General features: G+C 35.7%; 1 protein-coding gene across 6 annotated transcripts in view; it reads right to left on the reverse strand.

Moving 5' to 3' along the window:
* Window positions 1-1,415: 1,415 nt before the first annotated feature.
* The window catches only part of SCEL (sciellin), a 104,276-nt gene continuing 81,998 nt past the window's right edge, over window positions 1,416-23,693 (reverse strand). For 5 of the 6 annotated variants that reach the window (XM_087435958.1, XM_087435961.1, XM_087435959.1 and 2 more), the window contains 7 exons: window positions 18,920-18,979; window positions 12,807-12,899; window positions 12,037-12,108; window positions 9,820-9,894; window positions 6,033-6,141; window positions 3,869-3,971; window positions 1,416-2,431 (listed from right to left, as the gene is read on the reverse strand). In XM_087435958.1, coding sequence (XP_087292084.1) covers window positions 2,409-2,431; window positions 3,869-3,971; window positions 6,033-6,141; window positions 9,820-9,894; window positions 12,037-12,108; window positions 12,807-12,899; window positions 18,920-18,979 — 535 coding nt within the window. In that variant the 3' untranslated portion in view covers window positions 1,416-2,408. The remainder of the gene's footprint in view (window positions 2,432-3,868; window positions 3,972-6,032; window positions 6,142-9,819; window positions 9,895-12,036; window positions 12,109-12,806; window positions 12,900-18,919; window positions 18,980-23,693) is intronic. The other variant, XM_087435960.1, reaches the window with a different exon arrangement.

Consider the following 23,693-nt stretch of genomic DNA (forward strand, 5'->3'; position numbering starts at 1 on the left):
TAGAGCTCTGAATCAAGCTGAGTAGGAAAATGCTCCAAACACTCATGATTTTCTATCATAGTAAACAAGTCAGAGTGTGCACCGACAGTGAGAGCTGGACCATCTCATCACTCATATCTAATTATAGGAGTTATTGCAATCAAACAATTAAGGATGGACAGATTACTTCTTGAATAAATTTTTATTTCTTGGCCTTATTAAAAGAAAGAATACAATTTTAACCAATTCTATTTCTTAAATTATATTTTTTTCATTTTGATTTTTTAGAAGGATATTGTCATGTTGGAGCAATTACTATTTTTTAGAGACGTCTCTTAATTAGTAATAGAATTTAGGGCCTGGTATTCTGAGATTTAGGGAATTGTGTCCAGAAAAAGTATGCCAATTGTAACGTAATTAGTTGGCTGCAAAAAAATAAGATCTTCCAAATTGTTTTAGGAATCTGTCATTCCTATGGTGTGAATAAACCCAGACATAATGAAGTGGACTTGGTGAGTCAGAAGCCCTTCTCTCTCCACTTCATATTTATTCCATTTTTATAACAGCTTTTGGTTTAATTTAATACATTATTGTAGAAGAAAAGGTCCCTTAAACAGCTACAGAAAAGTGAGAAATATGTTCCTTTTAGTGTTTTTTTAAATGAAGCATTAAAAAGTAGAATATTTTAAAAATGATATTCAAATGATTTTTAATTACTACAAAGGCATTGAGATGTTAATGCACTTTATATAAAAGGGAAGGATACTATTCCATCCTTCCTTTTCTGCCATGAATTCCAACTCTAAGAAAATTATTTCTTTTGATCCACTCTGACAGCATGTAATAAAAGAACAATAAAACATATGGCTCAATTACCACTGCTTCTCATCAAGCATGAATTAATGAATATCAAATTATTATTAATTGTTTTTTCTGGCTCCCTCTCCATACGACAACAATTATACATTGCTGTATTTTGATAAGCATTTTGTGTTTAACACTTTGTGGACCAGTCTCTAAGAGGAACAGATGCTTGAAATCATTACACAGAAGAATAATTCTTTAAATTTATCAACATTTAGAAAATACATGATTATCTTTAAATCTCTCCAGTTTATGCCAGTTTTTCACAACTGCCTTAAGTTTCCCTAGAATTGCCTTTCTTCAAGAAGCAGTTGCTATGTGCGTATAAAATAGTTTATGAGTTCAATTTCTCAATTTTAATAATAATTCTAATTCCTCATATATGATTATTGAATTTTCAATTCTTTAAGAAAAAGCTCTTTAAAAATAAAAGCTATAGCTTGAGCAGTTAAGCAATTAAGTTAAGCAGCATGGCATAGAATATAATAAATTCCGATCACTATAATTGACGAAATCAATGTCAGTAAGTGATATTTATAGACACACCACAAAAAGATTCTTTGTAACTGATAGTTAATTTTATTTTTATAACCCATCTGTAAATATAAAGTGCTATGTAATATGAATAGATGTTACATGCTAAAGGACCCGTCTTTGCAGTTCATAACAGTTATTTCTCTTAGATTATTTCTATATCTAGATTTTGAAATGCATGCAAATAAAACTTAGCAAATTACAATATGTAAACTAGACATGTCATATGATTTTACCCATTACCCATAAATCCGTGTCTTTCTGTTTTTAAAACACATTGTATAAAAATTATGTCTGTGATCAACTGCAGGATGACACTAAGGTTAAATTGTTTAGATGTCCTATCTAGTTCAAAATGCTTAACAAACACACATTCAGATATGTTTCTAAAGAGCAAATAAAAACTTGTTTTAGAATCAGATAATTTTGAGAGCAGAAAGGGACCTTAGGAAACATTTTGGCCAACGCCTCTCATGTTACAGATAATGACACAGAGATCTGAAAAGTTTATGGGATTTTTTTGAGGTCCACACAACTTTATATGTTAACATCTTTTTGCTAAACTTCATAAGAAAATTTCCTTCAATATTTCTTTTGCACATAAAGAAAACATATCTTGCTTCCTTGACAGTTTGTCAGGATGTCAATAACATCCGTAAACCCAAATTCTTGGGGAAACAAAGGTGAGAAAATGAGGAACTTGTCTGTAATGGAAACCATAGCACACAGCCTAAATATGAAGCAGAGATGGACCTGGTTAAGGTTGACAATGCTCACTGCCATCAGAAGCATCATTCCTTTCACATTGGTAATTGGAACCACTTGAATTTTTGATCACTAAATCTAGCTAGATACCAGATGGTTCCCTTTATGTATATGATCTTATTGAAGGCAATTAGATTATTTAGGCAATAGCAGAATTATTAATTCTATACAAGAGTCATTCTTTGGGTTAAAAGCTTTTCGAGTATATACTCTTAAAATAAAAATTTTACTTCCTTAATGAGTGCTTTTATCTTGATGTCCATGTGTCAGAATTCTTGAATCCACTTTGCTGAAAATTTTAAAGAAAATAGCAGTTAGATATACGAATTCAGTACAAAAATAAGCTTATAATTAAAATTTTTAAAAATAATTATTCATCCAAGGGTAATGGTGGATTAAGCATTTTACTTTTTCCTTCTCCTGCATTCATCCCCATGGCTTTTGGTCATGCTGTATATATGAAGCAGCGATGCCTAGTACTCATGGGATGCCTGAAAGTGATGTTTTGACAACTCATATGTATGATAAAAATGCAATGCCTATGGAGTGCACATAGACAGGGAGTAAGACACAAGGATTCTGAGTCTTTTGCTAAGCACATCTCCTAGGCCCTATCATGGACTTCTGGGAGACTGAAAGCTTAGAGCTGCCACTACGCACATCAAGGCCCTTGATATAATACTGGATCATGATAAGGCTGCTAAATTAGGAAGGAAACGGAACACGAGAACTGGCTGAGGAAAGCGGAAAATAGAAGGCAAAGTATGAATATAATTAGGTTTGTTCTTGTAATTGATTCTGTAGCCTGATGGAACGTGGGTTTCTCAATATTTTTCAGAGCATTTTCCAGATGTAGCCTCCCAGTACGTCATTAACATCACACATTTGTCATTAAATTTCGTATTCTGGATCCCATGTAAAAATCACAAACGTTCCTCTTTCATTCACCACACCAACAAGACATCAGGAGACTTGTCCTTTGCATGGTGCTGTTGACCAGCTCCCCGATATTGTCTTGATTATTCTATCTACTTACCACATTGAATTTAAAAATAAAATGTTGATACTGGCTTTAAAAACTAATCAAGTTTCATAGGACTTTATATTGCTAACTTCCTGTGCATTCTGCATATCTTTTAAATCAACTTTTAAACCTTTCATTCTAAGTTTATAGAAAGTAGGAGCTAAAAATGCATATTCTTAATGTTTTCTTCTCAAATCATTTATGCTAATTAGGAGCCTAAATTATAATAATGTTGGTGTTAAACTCACAAAAAATACTTAGATGCCATATTTAATCCAGAATTTTTAGAATTAACTCTAAATTTTCCTTTTAAAAATAACATTAAAAGGCATTTAGCATAATAACCAAATTAGGTAAAAAAGTATATTCTAGTGCAAATGTAAAAGGTCATTTACAGAAATAGACTTCAATTTCAACAATTATTTGAGCAGAGAAGATCTATTTTGTTTGGAAAAAATGGAAAATTTTCTAAAATAAATGACTTCTTTGCTTAGTTGTGTCTATATCTGGTCTGATATGAGAAGAAAATATAAATGTTGACTGATCTTATACCATAACACTACCATAGTATAACTATCTGCAGCTGAATTCTAAACTAAATATAATTAATGAAATATTTTTTACTTTTCAAATCCTTTATTTTCAACAGTATTAAGTGCTCATTAATGTTAGTGATAGTTCCTTGCAGAGCTTAATACTCACCCACAACTTTAGAGTAGCAAGGTTCACAGTGTATTGTCTGTCTATAAATCCAAATGCTGTCACCTGCTTGTAGGTTTTCCAAAGGCCGTTTGCATATTTCACACTAAGGAAAAATCAATATATAAAGTTAACGTTATATATGAAGTCTAGATTCTTAGTGTAACATGATAGAAAAGCCCTTTCAATTCATTTGGTACCATCCTCCATAGCAACACTCAGATGAAGCCTCAAGAGAATCCACAGGGGAAGTGAGAGTGTATGTCTCTGTAATCCACATCCTAAACTTTTCACATAAATTCTCACAGCATCTCTCTATGGAGGTGTGCAATTCAGAGCATATCTACCACCGAAGTTTCTACTTGACTCACAATAGAGTAGATATAAATTTTCAAAAATTGGTTATGCCAAGGACAAGATCACCACTCGATATCTCAAACAAAAACATAAACCATATTTACTGTTTGCTTATTAAAGGAGAGCTATGCTGTCCGTGTATAGGCTCCTTAAGCAAAACAAAATTCTGATCTTACATAGGGTTTAGGGGAAAGTTTGTTTTGAGTTGTGTTGGTTACGGAGGCAGCAAAGAGTTGACCTCTGCCTTAGACATGTGTTCAATGGAGCCAATCCACTGCCCATTGGCTGACTTTCAAGCATGGGTCTTCACCGATTGGTTGGCTTTCAGAGGCAAGTTCACTGAAGCAAACTGTCATTGATCAATTCGACATGTTTAAACCAGTCCAGGTGATTCTATATTATCACGCTATAGAATAATCTGTCTTTTCCTAGGAGTGTGGGGACATTTTTATTCTCAGTTAGTAGTACTTCATAATTAAATTATAATTAAAGAAAACAGAAATAAGTCATCCAAAATATAATAAGTGGAAATTACTCCTATTTACAAAAGCAATAATCAGGAGAATTTTCATTTTAAAAAGATTTATGCATAATAATTTAAAATAAAGATCTATAGATTAACTTTTGTTTACTAAGTAAATTTTATTAACTAAAAGAAATGTTCATTTTCTCATAATTAAATAACTGTGCAATCTTCAGATAATATTTTATATAGAATTCTATATATTATGTACTAAAATTGGATTTTCTTTTTTTTTGCTCAAAATGAGGCATCATATTTCCAATTAGCCTGAAGCTAATTGGAGGAGAAGCAATCAGTTGTCAAAGTATTACCTCTATTTGACTGAATTAGATAATCTGACATCATAGAATGTCAGCACCAGAAAGGATCCACAGACTTAGGTAAATCCTTCTCAAACTGGCTCCCATTGGATCTATCCAAAGAGCTTTTCAAAATACCAATGCCTAGGAATCATCTCTGAGATTCTTGATTTATTGGGGCTGGTCCCAAGCATTCTATTTTTCTCCTAATCTCCCCAGATGATTATAATGTTCCACCAGGGTTGAAAACCAGTGGTCTAGTCAGCTACCTCACTTTACAGATGAGGAAACTGAGGCCAAGTTAGTTTAGGTGATTGTCCAAAATCATACAGTCTGTTAGTGGCAGAGTTAGAACTCAAACGAAGGGATTCAGATTCCCCGTTCTGTGCTCATCCAGTTACACCAAAAACTGCAATGTCGACCTAACCAACGTCATTGTGAGAAGTAAAAGAAATGGCATATGAAAACACAAACTGTGAAGCATTCCACTATGTAAGCTTTATTATTATTATACTAAGCCACAATTCATTATAATTAATCATGCTCTCAAAAGCAGACTGAGTTTCAACAACCGTTAAGCCCATCAGTCCTAATTTCATGATGTAAGGAGCTGCTAGCTTTCTTCCCAACAATTTCTTTTCCTTTTTAGATTTCATTATATATTTTATGTAATGCATGATTTATTAAAATGTTGCAAAAACTTTTATAAAGAGAACAAGTGTTTATCTTTTTACAGATTTAAATCTCTAAAGTAAGAGTAATAAATATGTCAGTAATCAACTCTAAGCCTAAAGCCAAGATAGTAATTATAAACCTTTGAGGTTTAGGTTGCAGAACTCTGAGAAATATTTAAACAGTACATTATTAATGTGGATGATAGTGTTTCTGAAAGCTTTAACTTCATCCCATGTATTTCATCAAATAATTATTTTTATTCCAGTCATTTTGCAATTTTATGTTTAGTTAAATGCAATAAACATATCCTTACCTTGAAGCAAGTGGAATGGCAGCAAATTTGTAATTCATCTAAAATCATTTTAGTTTCTATGCCCAAGGGTTTTCGGCAGTAAGTGCACATATCTCTTTCAATGACAGACCTATAGAGATGTAAGCAATTAAAAATAAATTTGTCATTATGCAAAAGACAGATGTGTTCCCCACAAAGTCAGGTAGAAATGATATGTTAACTTTGTTGATACTTTAGGAAATTGCATAAAAATCAAGGAAAGTTCAAGGTTTACTTATTCTATTGATAGAATTGATTCTTCTAGTTACCTCAAAATGATATCAAAGAATTAACATGAAGAAAGTCTCAAATTATTAATTCATTAGCAATCAAGAGTGCATCTGGGCAGGGCAAAGATGTTCACAGTATCCTAATTGAACTAGGTCATAAGTACCCCTTGAAGCTAGAAGAGGGTTTTGAATTATTAATTTACATATATCATGGAAAAATTATGCTGTAGATTAATGTAAAATTTTAACTCTCAAAACACTCAACAGGACAAAAATAGAAATCCATTCTAGAGTGTGCTGGTAAATTTATAAATGATGTGTCTGTAGTACCCTAGACTCTAGGGTCCAGGGTCACCAAAATGCTCCCCTAGGACACTTCACTTGGTGTCATTGTAAGATTCAGAATACCGTGCTGCCTTTTAAGACAAAATTTTATATTCTCCAAAAAGATGTAATCTACCACAAATTTGATGGGGAAAAAAGAGTTTTGTTATTTATTTTGGAAAAATACTATTCAATACTAAAAGAATTGTAGATGTGATCAGCAGAGTCCAAAATACCTTGGGTCACACCAGAGCCTTAAGAAAGGCCAATAAATGTGTGATTCTTTTTCTTTTGGAAAGTCTTTGGCAAAGTGTCTTAAATAGCACCTTGCAGAATTTACTAGTTTCAGGGTGTTAGCATGCAGGTTTGAAATTTCCAGAGGAGGATACATAATGGGGTAGTGATATAAAAATAGCTAATACTTGTATAGTGCTAATATGCTTAATATGTGCAGTGTATTTTTCCATGCACTTTACTTGTATAAACTCATTTATTCTTCACATCTCTGAAAAGCAGGTATTATTATTTTTATCATCATTTTATAGAAGAGGAAACTGAGGCACAGAAGGGTAAGTAATTTGCTCCTATCATGCAGCCAGTGAGTGGCAGAGGCAGGATTTGAATGAAGGCAGCGTGGCCCCAGAGTCCCTGTGCTACCTCTGGGCCTGCCCACGAGGTTTATAGGGCTCACAGTGCTGAGATGAACTAATCAATGCCCAGGAACCACGATCCTAACATTCAGCCCAGGACTAGAAGCAGAGAGGAGGAAAAATGGAAAGGAGGACGAGGTGGGAGAGGAAAGGGGTTAGAGAAGATAAGCCCTGTCTGGTTTTATACTTTCAGTCATTCTAGTAAAGATTTCCTAACCCTTATGTACATAAATAAATATTTTCCTCTTTCAATTAACTCTATAGTTACTTGCTTATATATTCCTGGCAAATATTTTCCTACAGATAATTCATATATATACATATATGACTACATATACGAATATATATACATATGTGCACACACACTTAAATTCCCACGTAAGACCATAAGCACTTCAAGAGTAGAAAACAGGTGCGCTCTATCATTCTTCCACTCCAGAGGCCCTGAGCTAGGAGTTGCAATATGAAGAAGAGTGAGACAGTCTCCTCCAATAAGAAGCTTTCTTTCCACTAGGCTTCTCATTGGATTCAATGATCGCAGCATATTATGGATATGTAGAAAGAGTTAGGAGAGCACAGCCAAGGGAGCAACTAGTCTCCGGGGTGAAGTAAGGAAAGCCTTGTCAGAAAAAGTGCCATGTGAGTTAAACTTGAAGACGAGGGAGCTCTCAAGGTGAGCCTAGTGAGGTGGGGAAGGGCATAATGGAGCAATTCTGAGCAGAGAGAATAGGACGTGTCAAGCTGCTACACAATGAGGGTGTCTGGAGTGATTGATTGACCACCAGTCAATAATCAGCAGCAGCAGGTTTGAAGGCCCATAAATAATGTGCAAAGGAATTTAGTCTTTATCTTATAAAGTAGGAAGCCATTTTAAATGAGATTAACATGCTTAGATAAGAACTGTGGGGACATAGCTAATTTCATGCAATAATCAACAGAAAAAGTTGCTTGAGTGACTGGTCTTATGGCGAATTGACTTTTGCTCTGATGACTAAGTAAAATTTCAAGGACCGCTTGAGGAACAGAACTGAAATGTTTCATATTAAGAGCAATACTTTTATGAAGAATGTTTTCTTTCCTTAAATTAACAATAAAAATATGAGCCCAGAGAGAGCTCTGACGTTGGTATTGTCCTTATCAAGATCACACTGTTAGTCAAAGATCTTTTCAAAGTATTATGAAAAACCTAGCTCTGGGGTTTTTTGTTTTGTTTTGTTTTTTGTTATCTAGACAGTATTTGTAGTTCTAATGCTTGTGTAGATGACTTCACTCCTCAAAGAGGTGTGACTTAAAGGCAAGACACAGAAAAGGATTGGTAACGGGCAAGGTCTTATAAAAGTGACTGAAAGAGGACATAATTTTGATGCCTAGTCCATTGATGTTAGCAAAGGGGACATAGGTTCATTTTTTTTCAAAACATTTATTGAGTACTTGTTACTGAGTACTGTGTTACAGGCTGAGGCTGTGGATAAAAATAGGATATGTCCTTACCCTCAGTGAGTCATATTTCCAGCCCTGCTGTAGAAAAACATCATCAGTAGAGTGTTGGGCATTTGCATTATAGCTGGTTTCCAGTGGTCGGGTTGAAATGCTAATTATTTATTTTCATTTCCTCCACTGGAAATCTGCAGGCCACACTCTCTTGTGCGTGTCATCTATCTGCTCCACTGAACATTAAATGGTAAAAGAGGATCACCAACAGCAAAAGCCTGGGATCAGTTTACCAGGACTAAATTGAACTCATCGTAACCCCCCTCCTGGGAACTGAGCCGTGGGCCCAGAGTGGGTCATAGTAGCACATCCAGGCAGCTGTTTGTAAGGTGAGCTGGCCTCAGAAAACCGCAAGGAGGGGGTACTGTGGGCGCAGTCTAGTGCTGCACGAAACCTAGATGCTGATAATGTGGCAGTAGTAGGGACACCTGGGAATCATCAACAGCAGAGGGGCTGGCCTGGGAGGCACCTGTAAGGCACGGAAAGCTCTATTGGAATAAAGTGCATCAATATCAAACAGCAGCAACAGTCAGGAGGCCAAGGAACAAATTCCTGGATGCAGAGGTTGTTGTACTTTGTTCCATTCATACACATATATAACAATCACCTTCAGGTGGGCCATCTCCAAGCACAACGGACAACCAGAATACACATATATAAAGTTGGCTCTCCAGATTCGCGGGTTCGGCATCTGCCGATTCAACCAACTGCAGATGGAAAGGCCTACGATGCTTGTGTCTGTACGGAACATGTACAGACTTTTTTTCTTGTCATTATTCCCTAAACAATACAATATAACAACTATTTACATAGCATTTACATTGTACTAGGTATTGTAAGTAATCTAGAAATGATTTAAAGTACACAGGAGGATGTGTGTAACTTAGATGCAAATACTACACCATTTTATATACGGGACTCAAGCATCTGTGGATTTTGGTATCTGTGGGGGTCCTGGAACCAATCCCCCTGTAGATACAGAGGGAAGACTGTAAAGTATGTATCAGTGTGTATATATATATATATATACACACACATATATATACTTTTATGTATGGAAATATAGACACTCACCTATCTGAAGTCGAATAAACAGTTTGTATGTATTTTCCGGAGAAATTCTCCTGATATCCATCCTTTGGTGATTTACTAGAAACAAACACATATGGACATGTGATAACTGGGCTATTTCCCTAGTGTTGATGTACATACCTCTAGGCAGGTAAGGAAGCATACACACCTCCTCATGCAGCCTTATTACTCTTCTTTGTGATGTTCCAAGCCAGGACAATGTACCAACACCTTTTTTTTTTTTTAATCTAGAGAAGTATTGATACACAAGCCACCTCCAGGTTGACATAAATTGACATATCTACCAATGTACACAGAGAATGGGGCATGGAGTGCAGCAATAGGGTGAGCAGGAAAAGAAGTTATCATTTTTCATGAAATTTATACTTGCACCTCCCTCATTTATTTACTGAAAGAAAGGTGTATGTAATCCAACATAGATAAAGGAAATACATACACAAAGCACAAGCCAATGCAAGCACCTACAGACATGTACCAGTCACACAGAGAAATACTCTTGAACTTTTAGAGAAAGCTATAGAAATTTTTATTTTTACTTGAAAACATCCAAGAAAGAATAGTTTAGAATGAAAGCAAAAAATCCGTAATTTTTAAAAGTCCTCTGTGTTCCGTTTCTTAGATTTCTCCAGTTTGTAAACCTCTCTCTTTCCTGGAGACAAATGAAATCTGCAACACACAACCAGCTGGCTGCTCATAATTGCTTCCCAAGTATTAATGCTACCTGTGAGTGTATCAGGACTGGAAGCAATATGTTCCTATTATTTCATACAGGGAGTGATACCTCCACAGCCCTACCCTGGGATTTTTTAAGGAGAAATCTCTCTCTCCCTCCAAACTGCCCATAGGCAGACTGCTGGCAGAAATAGAATCTACTCTATAGAACAGATAACTCACAATGCTAAATAAGAGTTTGCATGTATTTACATGTGGTACATATATCATTACTCCCATTTTATTGACGAGGAAACTGAGATTTGAAGAGGTTAAGTAGCTTTGCCAGGACCACATGGCCGGTAAATGACAAACAAAGATTCAATCCCAAGTCTGATTCGAGGGCGTCTATACCGTACCGCACTGTCAGTGTAGATTTTAGGGAGAATTGGATTAAGCAGAAAAATCAAATTTGAGGTTGCATTTTACAAGGTAAATTATGTGTGGGATGAGAAACCTTTTTGGGATGGCACTCCTGTCATGTTCTGTATTTCCTAGAGCCTCCTCCCCACAGAAATGCTTTCCAGATACTCTGCTCTTTGGCCTCTTTGAAATGGGCTCTGATTAACATAAGTGTCACGTATATTTGTATTTGCATGCCCACCGTTACGTTACCCCACAATTAGGCTGATTCTTGTTTTTATACTCCTTGAAAATCGAATGGACTGTGAATCCCTGACCTGGGTTCACACTTCCCTCAACATCCATCAAACCAAACAGCCGATTCTGTGGGACATCAGTTCCCTGTAATATGGGCCAGAGTATATCTACTAAAAGTTATACCTCTTATTTCAGATTAGAGGTAAACAATAATAGATAGAACCTTTTAATTAAAGTGTGACCCCCAAATTAGCATAGGAATATCTGTGCAACTCTATAAAGCTTATTATAAACATATAGTCAAATATGTGAGACCTTTCAAATGGCTCTTTGTATCCTATTATGTATGCATGTGCTATATTAAAATACTATTTAGTCATCCAATGACTTTTTATGATTATTTGACAATTACTTAATATTGGAAACGTTATAAAGAGTTATGTACCTAGAACTCAATATACTCTTTTTTTTTAATTTTTTGTTTATTGCAGTAACATTGGTTTATAACATTGTATAAATTTCAGGTGTACATCATTATACTTCTATTTCTGCATAGATTACATCATGTTCACCACCCAAATACTAATTACAACCCATCACCACACACATGTGCCAAATTATCCCTTTCACCCTCCTCCCTCCCCCCTTCCTCTCTGGTAACCGCCAATCCAATCTCTGTCTCTATGTGTTTGTTTATTGTTGTTATTATCTACTACTTAATTAAGGAAATCATACGGTATTTGACCTTCTCCCTCAATATACTCTTAAATGGACTTCTATGTGAAAAAAGCAAGCATACTCTAAAATAATAGCATTTCTTCTTAAACATAGATCATTTCAAAATTATAAAATAAATATAGCAAAATATCTAAAATAAATTTCCAGTACCTGTTCTCCATGTATGTCATTGTGTACACAAGAGTATCCTTTGGTCCTGCGTGCCTGGTTTTAGCACTGGAGCTGCAATACAAACCATCTTACTTCATGTTTAAAGTTCATTTACAAGGATAATCAAAACAACAAGGCTATTATCCAATCCAATGCAAAAAATAATCCTCATCTATTCCTTCTAAACTATAACCTTTGAAATATAAATGTTAAAGTGGTATTAATCCACTTTTGCAAAATTTCTTTATGACTTCCATTTTGTTCTTAACTTCCACGGTCTTGGCCTACTTAATAATAGAATACTATTATAAAAATCGGTCACTCAGTAAATGTGTTGAAGGCATGAAGTTTATTTTGAATATTGGTGTAATATGTTTTAGTGTCTGTTTCCCTCATGTCCCGTTCATATTTCCAATCCATAACTTCCCCCACAAACCTCAAAGAAAACCTTAACCAACATGATAACATCTGATTTAACGAAACTTTTAAATCTACCTAAAGAATGCTAACACAATGTCACAATCATGCTTTTAAAAAAAAAAAAATTGTAGACTTTTTAGGGAAAAATCACATTTTACACTTTCCTATCCAGATGTCACAATTTACCAATGACTAAGTTGCTAACTCAACACCTTTGTGTAAGCCTGTTTAGCCACTGATAAAATTAGAAATTTCTGCATTTCAAAGGAAGGGTCAGGTTGTATATGGGATGGTTTTTAAAAACAGAAGGAGAATAATCCTGTCATTTGTTTTATAATTGATCACAGTACCTGAGATTCTTCCTGGCTTCGTAAGAATAGGCAGGGGTTCCAGCGGACTGGTGGTTTAAAGCATCAGTAGATCCATTGACTTGGCTGTCTAGCCTGAGAAAGCAAACGCAAATATTTGGCACTTAAAAATTAGGCCACTTAGAAGCTTTTTGTTTTATTAAAATTCTGTTCAATTAACATTTTTTTTTTACAGTGAACCTCTTTATGTTTGCCTGGTTTCTGCACAGATAGACAAATAGAATACGTATACTATTTTATGCCTCCACAGAGACCACTGTCTTACCTTTAAGAATAGTCTAAGGGTGTGTGTCACTGTATCTAACCATAGGTTAAAATACCTTTTTGTCAAAGGCAGGAACCATCTGAAATTGGTTCCAGTAACATTTTCACAGCAGCAGTGCCATTTTAGAAAGCTCCTCATGTACAATATTTGTTGTTAGTGCAATGGAGTTGATTCCAACTCCTAGCGACCTTGTGGACAGCAGAGCAGAACCCTGCCTGGTCTTTTTGTGCCATCTTCTCACTTTCAGCACTATATCAGACAATGCTCTGCTGCTATTCACAGGGTTTTCATGGCCAGTTTTTTCAGAAGTGGGTGCCCAGGTCCTTCTTCCTGCTCTATCTTAGTCCGAAACCTCCACTGTAACCTGTCCACCATGGGTGACCCTGCTGGTATTTGAAATACCGGTGGCATAGCTTTCAGCATCACAGCAACACACAGCCACCACGGTATGACAACTGACAGACGGGTGTTGTGGTTCCCTGACTGGGAAACAAACCTGGGCCACATTGATGCAAGTGCTAAATCTTAACCACAAGACCACCACATGTATAATATATCTGAGAGTTTACCAATTTAATGAAAATTATCCTGGGGTTATTTTGAGAAATTCCAGTTTCCATTTTATTTTTAATGGAAAGCAATATCGCGAAGATTACAGAACTTTGACCTATATTCCTTCTAATCTAAAAACTATGCTTAACAAAGTGTAGGCATATTTGCTTTTTCCTATAAAACAGGAACATTTTAATGCAGGAATAGTGAAAGTTTAGCTCCTTTTCCTCCTCCATGTTAGTAAACTCTGATATAGGAGAGACATGAAAACCAAGAGCAGAGTTTAAATCTTAATCACGACATCATTGTCAAACGGGCTGTTCCTTCCATTTCCAGATAGCTCTAAAAGAAGAGGAAAACCTTTGTTCACATATTATCGTCTCTGGCATGCATGCAAAAAATCGTCTTCTAGTTTTAAGTCAGATGTTTCACAAAACATACAACTGAGTTAAAATAACACTAAGTAATGAGAATGTGGAATTAATATTATTAGAAGATTTTCTAATGTGATTATTAAAATAGGTCATTCCAGGAATAGTGAACCTAGCTAGGAATAGTTTGGAAATATCCAAATCATATAATATACAATACAAAACCCAATTTTAACAAATAGGCAGCTTCAAAGGATAAAGGTTGCTAGTGAGTTTGAAATGTGTTAGCATTGTCCTCAGCAACATAAAATCAAATATCACCAGTTTGCAAAATCTGCAAATAGGAAAGGGAAATAATTTGCAAACAGTACTGTTATGGACCAAATTGTGTCCTCCTAAAGTTCATATCTTGAAACTATAACTCCCAATGTGATTTAGAGACAGGGATTATAAGGAGATAATAAAAGTTAAGTGAGGTCCCAAGGGTAGAGCCTTAATCCCACTGGACCAATGTCCTTATAAGAAGAGGAAGAGATACCAGATCTCTCTCACTATGTGTGTGCATACACAGAGGAAAGGTCATGTGAGGACACAGTAAGAAGGCAGCCATCTGCAAGCCAAAAAGAGAGGCTCACCAAAAAACCAACCCTGATAGTACCTTGATATTGAACTTCAGCCTCTAGAACTGTGAGGAAATAAATTTCTGTTGTTTAAGCCACCGAGTCTGTAATAGTTTGTTGTGGCAGCCAGAACTAATACAAATAGCATTTCCTAGTTGTGTTTATAATGAGATTAATGACAATGTCTTCATGAAAGGTTTAATTTTTACGATTGTGAATAAAAACCAAATGTCAGTAAATAAATTTGGAGTGTAGAACAACAAACTCTTTGTTGTTGGATTTTGCTCCTCAAGTAGGTTTGGAGAATGATCAGTCTAAAAAAATAGACCTTTTATTTTGGAATAATTTTAAATGTATAGAAAAATTGCAAAGATAGTACACAGAATCCCTGTATACCCCTCACCTAGCTTCTCCTAATGCTAATATCTTATAAAACCACAGTACATTTGACAAAACTAAGGAATTAACATTGGTACAGTACTATTCACTAAACTACAGACTTCATTTGTATTTCATCAGTTTTTCCACTGATGTCCTTTCTCAGTTCCAGAGTCCAAAATCAGGATACCACCTCCACATAATCGTCATGTCTCTTTAGTCTCCTAGAGTCTGTGATAGTTGCCAAGTCTTTCTTTGTTTTTCATGAGAAGGCCATAGATTTTACAAAGGAAATCCTATCTTGATGCCAATAAGTAACACTAATTTTTTATTATTTAGAACCATAGAAATAATTAGTCAATACTTTGGCAACAGGTAGAATAACCTGTAGTGCTTTTTAAAATGCTGCGGGGTCCCGCATCTAGATATTCTGATTTAATTGGTTTGAGCTATAGCTTGGGCACTGGGATTCTTTTAAACCTACCCAGTGAGTCTCACAGGCAAGTCAAGGTTGAGAACCACTACCTTAGAGGTTCAGCAGTTCAACATATTACCCAAATGAGCACTGGTTATCAAAATGTGGTCCCTGGAGCAGTAGGTGATTCCGATGCATGCTAGAGTTTGGGAACCAGTGCAAAAGAGGACTCTCTGCGAAAGTGGTCCCTTCAGACATGTTGAATAATATTCGTAAAGGAGAACTGATGACTCACAATGTTTGTCACTTGACAGCTTTATTATTAAGAAGTTATCTTTCATTGAAACAAATTGCTGAATTGTGTCTTCCAGTCAATGGTCATAGTTTTGTTTCTTAATTAAATATTGACTATAAAATATAAACCCAAACATTGTGTTGAAGCTTACAGAATTCCGGTTGGAATTACACTTGAGAAAATGTGTCCTGCAGTGAAAATTCACCTTGAAAATTTACCTATCTGGAACACTCACACACTGCTAGTGAGAATATCAAATGGTACAGCTGATTTGAAAAATAGTCTGGCATTTCCTCAAATGGTTAAACACAGAGTTACTTACAATCCAGCAATTCCACTCCTAGGTATATACCCAAGAGAAATGAAAATATACTCCACACAAAAACTTATATACGAATGTTCATAGCATCATTGTTCACAATAGTGGGGACAATCCAAATGTCCATCAATTGATGAATATATAAACAAAATGCTGTATATCCACACAATGGATTATTATATGGCAATAAAAAGAAATGAAGTACTGATACAGGCTACAATATAGATGAATCTTGAAAACATTATCCTAAGTGAAAGAAGCCAGTCACAAAGAACCACATATTGCATGATTCCATTTATATGAAATGTCCAGAATAGGCAATTCATAGACAGAAAGTAGATTAGTAGTCACCTAGGGCTGAGGGGTTGAGGGAAAATGATGTGTGACTGCTAATGGCTATTGGGTTTCTTTTTGAGGTGATGAAAATATCCTAAAATTGATTGTGGTAATTGTTGCACAACTCTGTGAATATACTAATTAGAAAACATATTTTCTTGGGCATCTAATTACTATACAAAGTGAATACATTCATAAAGTGAATCAAGTCTGTTTAGCAGATTGGCCCAAGACTCTTATTTAGATTTCCATTGTCTTATTAACTTAACCTTAGCAACCTGAGATTAAACAGCATAAAACAATTTCAACTGATAAACACCTACATCACTGCAAACTTTATAAATCTCTTTTGCATAAAAAATAAAAGCTTATTAAGAGCTTACCATTTTGTACCATATGCATTAGAGTTTACTTCTACAAAACTGTCAAGGTCTTGAGCTCTTGTAAAAATTACAGATTTTAAATATATAAAAAGAAGTACTCTACTGTAGAAAAATAGAGATGCCAGAACACTTGGGTTCATTCCACCTCTCTAATATACTAACCTAATTTACTAACCTGATCAAGTCTCACTCTCTGATCCTCCATTTTCTTTCTGTTAATTATTTACCCATTTTGAAAGTAACGTAAACTTTCCTTTCTGTAGCCAGAATACATAGATACAAAAATAGGGGCCAGAGATTTCTTCTTTTCTCACTGTATTTCAAGTGAAAATTTTCATTATAATTGTTCTGCTGGTGTTTAGGCAGTGGTTACATTTTCCATTTAATTTGTAAATAGCAGGACCACAAGAAATCATACTATACAGGATTATGACAGAAGTGAAGGAGAATAAATATCACCTGGAAACCGAACTCAGGCATCAACAAATGGTTTTGTGGTGGTAGTAAAGCCTGTGAATGTAGTAACTGAATGTGATGATCACCATCCCACTGGGGAGAGAGTGGGTGCTTTTGTGAACGTCTTTGTGACAGTTGGATTACATCAGGCAGGAGGCACAGATGACATTGCAGGAATGAAAAGCAGAGTATGTGCAGTTTATAGTCAGCCATGGTGTTTTCCATCTACACACCTTCCATGCAGATGGCCACACCCACGCTGCCTTGCTAAAGGAGGCCAGACAGACCACGGAAAACTAGAGTAAGCTGAAGTTATAAGTAAGCAGAAACTGGGAGGCAACAAAAGTTCTTGGTTATCAAACAGATAAAGAGTAGAGAATAAGGAAGCCAATACGTAGAGGGAGGAGCAGGAGAAAGATAAGCAGAAGCCAACACTCAGAAAGTAGCTGAGTTATATTAATGGCAAAGAACTAGGGTTAATGTCCAGGGATCCCTGATGGAATGTCCTCTGGTTAAGAAGGACCAACGTGCCAGTTCAGGCCTCTATGAAGCCTGGCCATGGTACCATTCTTGCTCTTGAATTTCGATGAAATTCCATTTCCTCATTAATCCTTCCAATAAAACTCCATTTCATGAGCAAGTCCAAATGAATCTGGAGCTCCTCTCAAATCATAAGTTCCTTAATTATACTTAACCACTTGTAATTTTTTTTACCTTGATCACTTCCAAATAATATTTGAATGAGACTGGTTAATCATAAGCCCCATCCCATCCCAAAATAGTGGATGTTTTCACAAGGTAAATTGATCTTATTGAAAATTTATCCTTCCTCATTCTATCAAAGTCTTGGTTGGGGTCACAAAAAAGGAAAGCAGAAGATGATTTGGGGAATTATGGGAACAGAAAGAAACTATGAATTGTGAGATGCAAGAGCCTTTTCTAGACATTATGAAAATGAAAAACAACAGAAAAACAGTGAGCCAACTCATTTCCTGCTTTTCCACTCTCTGCAGACAACATCGACAGTATCATTTCTTTAGATTAAAAAAAAATTCTTTAAACAGAAAAGGCAGCTGCATCTTAGGAAGGTAAAAAATAGGAACATATTGTTTTTAGGGTCCCTCCATCTGTTGGGGAAAAATTGCTAAACATGGAAGAATTTCTTAATTCTTTCTTAATTTAAACAGTCTGTAACAACAATGAAGTATAGCTTCTATTCTAACCTTCCCTGTAAAAACAACCAAGGTACCACAGTTTTAAAGCCATTGTACTCTGTGGTGTAAAGAAATGTCAACATGAGATCCCGTTTTGTGGCTGTGATGAATTTGTGCATTCTTTTAGCACTCGGTATCCAAGGACGAGATTCCCAGAGTGCTTTCTGCACCGCTTAAAACCTACCAAGCAACAGTAAGTAAAAATAAATCTTCACAGCCCCAGTGCAGAGCTCTGAATTTCCATGATGCCTTTCACACTAAGAAGTGGAGCAGCAGACCCTTAGTCAGAAATGCTAAGAGAATTCAAATTTTGTTAACTTTTTTCTATGTCAGCTATTAAGCACACTGTACATTGTTTTTTTTATTTAGAAAGTATTTATATTTAAATACCATAATACAGTTTAACTTCTCAGAAAATCTTCCAAGATTATACAATTTATGTAGGCTCATATGGAATTCATAAGAAAAAAGTAAATTATAATAAGTCCTACCTTCCATTCTTATTTTTAGAATTGGAATTTACTTCAATTAACTTTTCCAGGTCTTGGTCTCTATAGAAAAAAAATATATATGTATATATATACACACACACACATATTAACTTAGTTAATATATAATTTTAGGAAATCAAATATTAATATAAAATTTTTAAAAATTAGTACATAATCTTAGACACAGTCATTTGTGGTCTATAAGGATATGGGACATTGAAAGTCTGACATCCAACTATTTAATCTATACAACTCAAGTATGAGAGCATGGATTATGTTGCGAGAGAGAAATAAAAAAATGAATTTTTTGGAAGGTTTGAAAAATCTGGTCTGAAAAGAAACAACTGTTTAATATTCACATTCAGCTAACATGAATGAGTACTACCTTTGTGTCACAAAGTACTAGCTGTGTATTTCCACATGGATTATCTCATTCAGATCTCACAAAATCCTGCAGGGCAGCATTTGGGGCTCAGAAAGGTTAAATGAATTTTCCAAGGTCAATTAACAAATTTGTAAAAGAGTCAAGATTGGAGGCCGAGCCACCTGCCCATCTGAAATCAATTCTTAGATATTTAATTAGAAACTTCATTCTGGCTTTTTGGATCACAGACACCTGAGAAGTCAACCCAAAATTTGAAGGAACGTTTCATAATGTGGAGGATAAATGGCACAATTGGATTCTTAAATCTTGGGCTGTGGTAATGGTTTGACACACTCTCACGAGATACAATGTTCTCTGGCATGTGATTTATATATTTGCTATAACACTGGTAGATCTTGATATATTTTTCACGACTTTGGAAGGGCCTCTGTCATGAACCCTATTGGTTAGCAGCATTGTTTAGAGTCAGAACAACGAAGCCATCTCTTCCCCTCCTTCCTTGGGCAAGCTAATCAACCTCTCTAAGCTTCATTGTGTAAACCAGGATAATAACATCTAATCTCATAAGATTGTGGTGAGAATGAATGAGTTAATGTAAATAAAATTTGTGGCACGATGACTCCAATTGTGTGTGAACTGAGTAAGCATAAATAAATTATGGTTAGTAGAAGTGCAGTGACACAGCAGTAGGCATGATTGATTCCAAAATTTTGAGGGACAACCTTTTCATTTTTATTTCTGCTCTAACTTTTTACATCTTTGGAACTAACTCCAGTTTTCAGAATTCTCCCTTCTCATGGTCCTGAATAGTGGATTTAGATAAGTTTATTATACTTGGAATCAGTAATATGGACTCGCACTCACAAAATTAATATTGATAAAGATGAAAAATAATGTTAAAAGTTCTCATATTTATGTGGAATGAGATTTAATACTCTCTTTATATAACATCCAAACCATCAATAATTGATAAATTTGCAAATTAGGCAGCATTCCATAGCTACACTTAAACCTCACATTTAAAATACTAGCTATGGGCCGGCCCCGTGGCTTAGTGGCTAAGTGCGTGAGCTCTGCTACTGGCAGCCCGGGTTCGGATCCCAGGCGTGCACTGACGCACCGCTTCTCCAGCCATGCTGAGGCCGCGTCCCACGTACAGCAACTAGAAGGATGTGCAACTACGACATACAACTATCTACTGGGGCTTTGGGGAGAAAAAAGAGGAGGATTGGCAATAGATGTTAGCTCAGAGCCGGTCTTCCTCAGCAAAAAAAAAGGGGAGGATTAGCACGGATGTTAGCTCAGGGCTGGTCTTCTTCACAAAAATAAATAAATAAATAAAATAAAATAAAATACTAGCTACATATTTTTGAAAATGTAAAAATTAGTTAAATTATTTTTGTTACAGTAGAAAACATGCCAATTAATATATTGAAGAAGTACAGCATTTCAGAAGTAGCTCAGAAGTATCAGAATCATTTGATTCTTCAGTCTGAATGATATAGAATTCAAAACTGACTTTCTCAAGATAACTGTTAGAACTGAGTGAGGAAACCTCCCAGCTTGCATCCTTCAAATTTAGAAATGGAAACCGACGGCTTTGCAGTTGCCTAACCCCTGACGGTCCTTCACTAATTACTCGAGCCACCTTCTTGGCCTCAGGGGCCACCGTACTATCTTAATAGCCTAGGCATTAAGTGATCCTCCCCTTCACATTTTAAGGTAATATTTTATTAAATATTTGGGAATAATAGAATAAAATTAAGTGAAGTATCATGGTATTCCATAATCCAGTTTCCTAGGAATGCCAAACTGGGATGGTTGGCAGTGGTAAATAGCGAGAGATCACCAGGAACTATGAATCTTGGGGAATTAGAATTTTGCCCCAGGAAGTGATTCTCTCTGCACTGCTAACCTGGGATGAACTGAGGACCTTTTTTTTTAAGGAAACTAGTGATTTTCATTATGACTTGAGAGTAGAGTCACATTAGCATGGCCTTGCACGTAGTAGCTTCTCCAAAAATACTCATGGAGTTAAATTAATTTAAATTCTCTTTTTCTCATTCTCTGGGGGAAATCTATTTACCTTACCTATCTCTGGGAAAAGTCATTGAAGGGGACCCAAAGGAAAGAGAATAGACCACGAACCTTTAAGGCAGTCAGCTCTGCCCACATTTAGGTACATAGTGTACACCATGACCACGTAGAAAAAGATCAGTAAAGCCAGTGATGGACATTTCACCTCCATTTGTGTCAATCACCCAGAACCTGCCTTACTTCACCCCTGAATTACACATATTTCTTTCCTTTTTTTCATAGCTCTCAACCCTGGCTTTGTTTCCTTATTTTGGGATGTTGTTCTGGGTCCAATTGTGCCCCCCTCCCCCCAAATTCATATGTTGAAGTTCTAACACCAGTAAGTCAGAATGTGACTTTATTTGGAGATAGGGTCTTTATAGAGTTAATCAAGTTCAAACGAGGTCATTAAGGTGGGCCCTAATCTAATATGACTGGTGTTTTTATAAGAAGAGGAAATTTGGACTCAGACACACACAGATAGAAGACAATGTGAAGACACAGGGTGAAGACAGCCCTCTACAAGCCAAGGAGAGAGGCCTGGAATAGGTCTTTCCCTCTCAGCCTTCAGAAGGAACCAATGCTACTGCCATCTTGATCTTGGACTTCTAGGCTCCAGAGCTATAAGAAAATAAATTTTTGTTTTCAGCCACCCAGTCTGTGGCACTTTGTTATGGCAGCCATAGCAAACTAATATAGATCTGCTTCTGCCCTCACAACATGATTATGTTTAGTTTCTCAGCCTAATACTGGACATCCTCACTTCCTCCGGCACTTTCCGCCCTTAGCTGAGATACTGCATCTTTGCACTGCCTACAACTGTTCCCTTTTCCCCACCCAGTACCCAAGCCTTTTTGGGACACTAGCTATTATGAGGGAGAGCGGTAATGGGTATGGACATGAGGAAGAAGAAACCAGAATCTTACAAATCCAACAACTACGAATAGATAACTCAAAATTGGATCTATGCATGCCTTCAAAGAAGCAGACTCCCAGAGTGGTATAATGGCAAATCATCGAATAAACCATTTTATTAGTGGTTCCATAGAATTTTTGTTGTTTTTATTAAACAGTATCACCTATCAGGTTTGGTAGAGTGCATTATAAGATTTTAATCTGAATAATCTATACTAATATTTAAAGCAAAATAAAAAGTTCCAGATTTGGTTGTTCATCTTGCTTGATGTCATCAGCTAGATTTGAAGATCCACTAAAAGAAGTCAGATTGCTCATAAACTTCCCAAGTTGAAAGAGGTAAAAATAAATTTCATTCTTTAATTAAGACCACATCTATTACATCGTGTTTTTTACAATGTGGTAGAAGATGAAGAGCTGTGAATCAAAGTGTGAAAAACAGATTTTTATAGAAGCACAGCCAAATACTGCAGGGTCGAGCAAAGGCTTGACTCCAAACCCTTTTCACGGCAATTGCAGTAGGAGGAAGACCTTATAATTTCGTACATTTATGAGCAGTTGGAATAACTCCAAGAAAAATCACCAATTCTCTGTAGATACAGTGAGAAATGCCAAAAGAAATTGTTGTTAACTATTGCAACTAAAAATGTTTTTTTAATGTAGATTTCAAAATGTTTGGGAGAAAATATGTGTTAACTGTTAGGTAGAGTCATAGCATAAATTTTGAACATAAGCATTTACCCATGTTATAATAATATCATTTATTTTCCACTGCCACATTAAGGAACACAACACTCCTTTATAGAGCAGATTAAGGAAAAATATAGAGATTCTGTGGACCAAGGTATTATCACGTCTCTTATTACACAACTTTTCCTAGGATAAGCTCTGCATGAGCTTTATCAGCTCACTACCAACTGCTCTTCCTCTCTTATAGGGTGTGGGAGGTATTTATTAAAAGCTGCAATATGTTTCTCTCTACAGCTTACTTAAATTGCTTTTGTAGAGTATCAAACACACTTGCAAAATTAAGAGCCTCCAAACAAAAAATTTACTATTACTTCTTTTATGCCAAGAACTAAATCTTAGGCGTTAAAGCTTTAGTTCAAAAGCAATATTTGTCTCTCTGAAAGGAGTGTAGAATACAGTGCAATAACTGGTACAATTCTCCAACAACTCTATTGATGTGGCAAAATGGGCCCAGCTTTATAAATTTGTATAACTCATTTCAATGAAGGCATTGTAAAGATTTTATATTAAAGAAATTAACAGGTCTATAGAGAAATCGGACACTTTAGGTATTTTAAATGTGACCAAGAATTTCAGTGGCTCTAATTTACCATGGTTCATTGAGATCGTGTCATGAGCAAGAGACAGTCATTGTCTTAAGTAAGGAGA

The sequence above is a fragment of the Ceratotherium simum genome, chromosome 10 (genome assembly GCF_057802395.1).
Source record: "Ceratotherium simum simum isolate JZ-2026a chromosome 10, ASM5780239v1, whole genome shotgun sequence".
Lineage (NCBI taxonomy): Eukaryota > Metazoa > Chordata > Mammalia > Perissodactyla > Rhinocerotidae > Ceratotherium > Ceratotherium simum.